Consider the following 3,114-nt stretch of genomic DNA (forward strand, 5'->3'; position numbering starts at 1 on the left):
GGCTCATTCTAACACGCCCCCACATATCTACCTCACTATGTGGTTTTTTTTATGATTTAGGATGATTAGAACATAATTTATTTGGATTTCATTATGACATTATAATTGTCTTTACTGTCAGTTGTGATTAATTTAACACATCCATGCAGAATAAAATATTAATTTCTTAAAAAACAAAAATAGTAAAATCTTAATGACCCCAAACTTTTGAACATGTCTATATAGAAAGTATTTAAAGGTTTCTTGGTTTTGAACAATTACCATTTCAACATAGATGCACTCATTTATAGCTCTCCCACTGACAACTGTCATAGATAAGTATTAAGATTTTTTATGATGAAGATGGAGACTGTGGTGCAGAAAGTGTTGTGAAACTTACTTAATGTGAGGTGAGTAATCACACAGCCAAAGATAAAGGAGGTCAGAAAGGATAGTGACACTATGAATGCGTAAAAAAAACGATAGTTTCGCTTCCCAACACAGTTCCCCACCCAAGGACAATGATGGTCGAACCGCTGAAGCTGCACTGACAGATTTGTGAAAGAACCTGATTGATACTGGTATAAATTATTAGTTCATAAATCAGAGTCAATTTGCAAGTTCACTGCAACTCACTGACTCCGGTTCTAGAGGTAAACAGCTCACTAAAGGAAAAGATAACCAGTGAATAATGAATGAAATTTCAATTTATACACAAAGTGCACGGCTTCAGAAGATTGGAATATAGTACTCAAGTTGTATGGACTGCTTTTATGGTTCTTGTTGAAGCTATAAATGGATAGTTCACCGAAAAATACATTTTCTGTTATCATTTACTCGCCCTCATGTCTTTACAAACCTGTATGATTTTTTTTCTTCTGCAAAACACACACACACAAATATTCTGAAGAATGTTGGTAATCATCGACTTCATTTGTATGGAGAAAAACAAAAACAAAACACATTTCTTAAAATATCTTAATTTATGTTCCACAGAAGAATAAAAGTCATACGGGTTTTGAATGACACGAAAGTGAGTAAATTATCAAAATGTTCATTTTGGGTGAACTATTCCTTTAAAGCTTCAGTCCCCATTCACATTGCATTCAAAATTTCAACAAATTCAAAATTTCACCATATAATTTGAGATTTAGAATGACTTGAAGGTGATTGAGAGATAATATTTAAATTTTTGGATGAACTATTTCTTTAAATGCAGAAACTTTGTTTGCTGAAATATAGAGATCCAGCCTTACCAACACAGTTGTCACAAAGGCTGCAATGGGATGTCCGAGGCGGACGGAACATCTTGCATGTGAAACAGTATTTAAGCTTGACCACCTGGTCATTTATAAGGATCTCCTTAGTGCGGGGAGGTGGACGGTATGTTGAAGATCCAGAATTATCTTTAAAGAAACCCACAACTTTAATATCAACATACACAACAAAAATGTTAGGACACAAAATAATGAAATATAAACACCACAATCAAAGTCTTACCAATCTGTTTCTCAATGTCTGCAGCCTCATCCGGCAAAGCCCTGGGTAAAATCCCTGGGTCTATAAAACTGGTTTGAAAGAGGGTGATGACGACAAACACAAATAACACCCCACCAATAACTGGAATGAAAACCGTGAGGTTATGGACCAGAAAGGGGCAACTGTTATGAATCAAACACAAAGACAAGAACAAAGTTAGAACTCGAGACAAATATTGTAAGTGTGCTTTCTGATAACTTTGTGGGAGCAACTGTTTTCAGACTGGTATGATGTCAAGAAGGGCTACAGCTGGTGGAGATGTCTCTATTGTCAAAAGTAGTTGTACTATTGTCCAGCAGTGTGGACACTGGTGTCTCTGTGTCTAAATGCATACTACTCACTCAAATGTGAAGAATAAGCCACTGGTGATGAAAATAAGGCCGATGGTCAGCGGGAGCACACCGCACTGCCTGGCCAACATAATACGGCCATCACAGTAGAAGCGATTTTTTCCAGGGAAAACCTCCCATTTCCTCCGTACGCGTACGTTTTTGTTGGTGGAGGTCCGGGTGGTCGATGTTCTGAGCGCTCGTGGGTCTATTTGTTGATACTCGCAGTTTTTCATTTTCAAAAAAAAGTGACTGATAGTATAGAGGTAGGAGAGTATAGATGTAACCTCAAGAACACGTTTAGCCACAAGCCAAGCCCCAACAAAGAGGAAGCTAGAGCGACACTAGATACCAGCCGTGAAGCCCTGTCACATATTATTGAAGATAGTCACAAATGTACTGACAAATCACTTGGGTAATAAAATGATTTCAGCTATCGAACTAAACTAACTCGAAAGTCCTCATATAATCCTCACACAATATGTTGCTCAACGCAATCGTTTGCAACTAAGCATCCCCTAAAGGGGATATATTGACTAACAATTACTATATTATCAAGCCATGTTGATGCTTTAGATAAATTATGAGTCTTAGCTACGCTAATTAACTACGTTAGCTTGTTGACTAGCTGTCAACAAGCTAACATATCTCAGCGGACGACATTGCTCCTCACTGGCTGCTCAACCGTCATTTGAACGACACTCGGCTCCTCGAGTTACCAAGCCGTCCGATCGCTGTCGATATCAAGTTGTCCAACCGGAATTAATCTGTTGGGCATTGAAAAATAGATCAGATTATGTTGTTTATAACTCTCTAAGCGTATCAATATAGCGCAGCGTTCAACCACGGATAAGATACAACAATATTTACCTTAGTGCGATCACTTTCCTAGCCGAGGATTACCTGAAGAAAGGGACCAATGACTCGCAAGGGGTACGTCATCTCATGCGGACCAATCAAAGATCACTTCCGAAATGCAATGCAGAGCTTAGTTTCAGAAGTTATCTTTCATTTTTCCTTCACCAACATTACGAATGTAACAGATACATGTAATACATCCACAACCATAAATGTACAGAAATATGTCGAGTAAGAGGCATTATACAAATCTATTTATAAAATAAATAAATAAAAACCAGAGAATCAATTTAGTTTACCTTTTTAAAAAACATAAAACGTTGTCTGGTTTTACGTTAATAACTGAAGTTTATGCTAAAGTAACATACTTACTAAGAAACTATGGGAACAAAATGATTATGAAAATATT

At 37.1% G+C, this 3,114-nt stretch overlaps 1 protein-coding gene across 1 annotated transcript in view; it reads right to left on the reverse strand.

Annotated features, from left to right (window-relative positions):
* LOC107700734 (palmitoyltransferase ZDHHC18-like) overlaps nucleotides 1-2,792 on the reverse strand; it is a 9,929-nt gene extending 7,137 nt beyond the window's left edge. Inside the window, exons 1-4 of the mRNA XM_016502520.1 lie at nucleotides 2,718-2,792; nucleotides 1,860-2,614; nucleotides 1,480-1,640; nucleotides 1,236-1,385 (exon numbers count right to left, since the gene is read on the reverse strand). Of these exons, the coding sequence (XP_016358006.1) occupies nucleotides 1,236-1,385; nucleotides 1,480-1,640; nucleotides 1,860-2,083 (535 nt within the window). The 5' untranslated portion in view covers nucleotides 2,084-2,614; nucleotides 2,718-2,792. The remainder of the gene's footprint in view (nucleotides 1-1,235; nucleotides 1,386-1,479; nucleotides 1,641-1,859; nucleotides 2,615-2,717) is intronic.
* Between the last annotated feature and the right edge of the window lie 322 nt (nucleotides 2,793-3,114).

This window comes from Sinocyclocheilus anshuiensis, unplaced genomic scaffold, assembly GCF_001515605.1.
Source record: "Sinocyclocheilus anshuiensis isolate Anshui unplaced genomic scaffold, SAMN03320099.WGS_v1.1 scaffold782, whole genome shotgun sequence".
NCBI lineage: Eukaryota > Metazoa > Chordata > Actinopteri > Cypriniformes > Cyprinidae > Sinocyclocheilus > Sinocyclocheilus anshuiensis.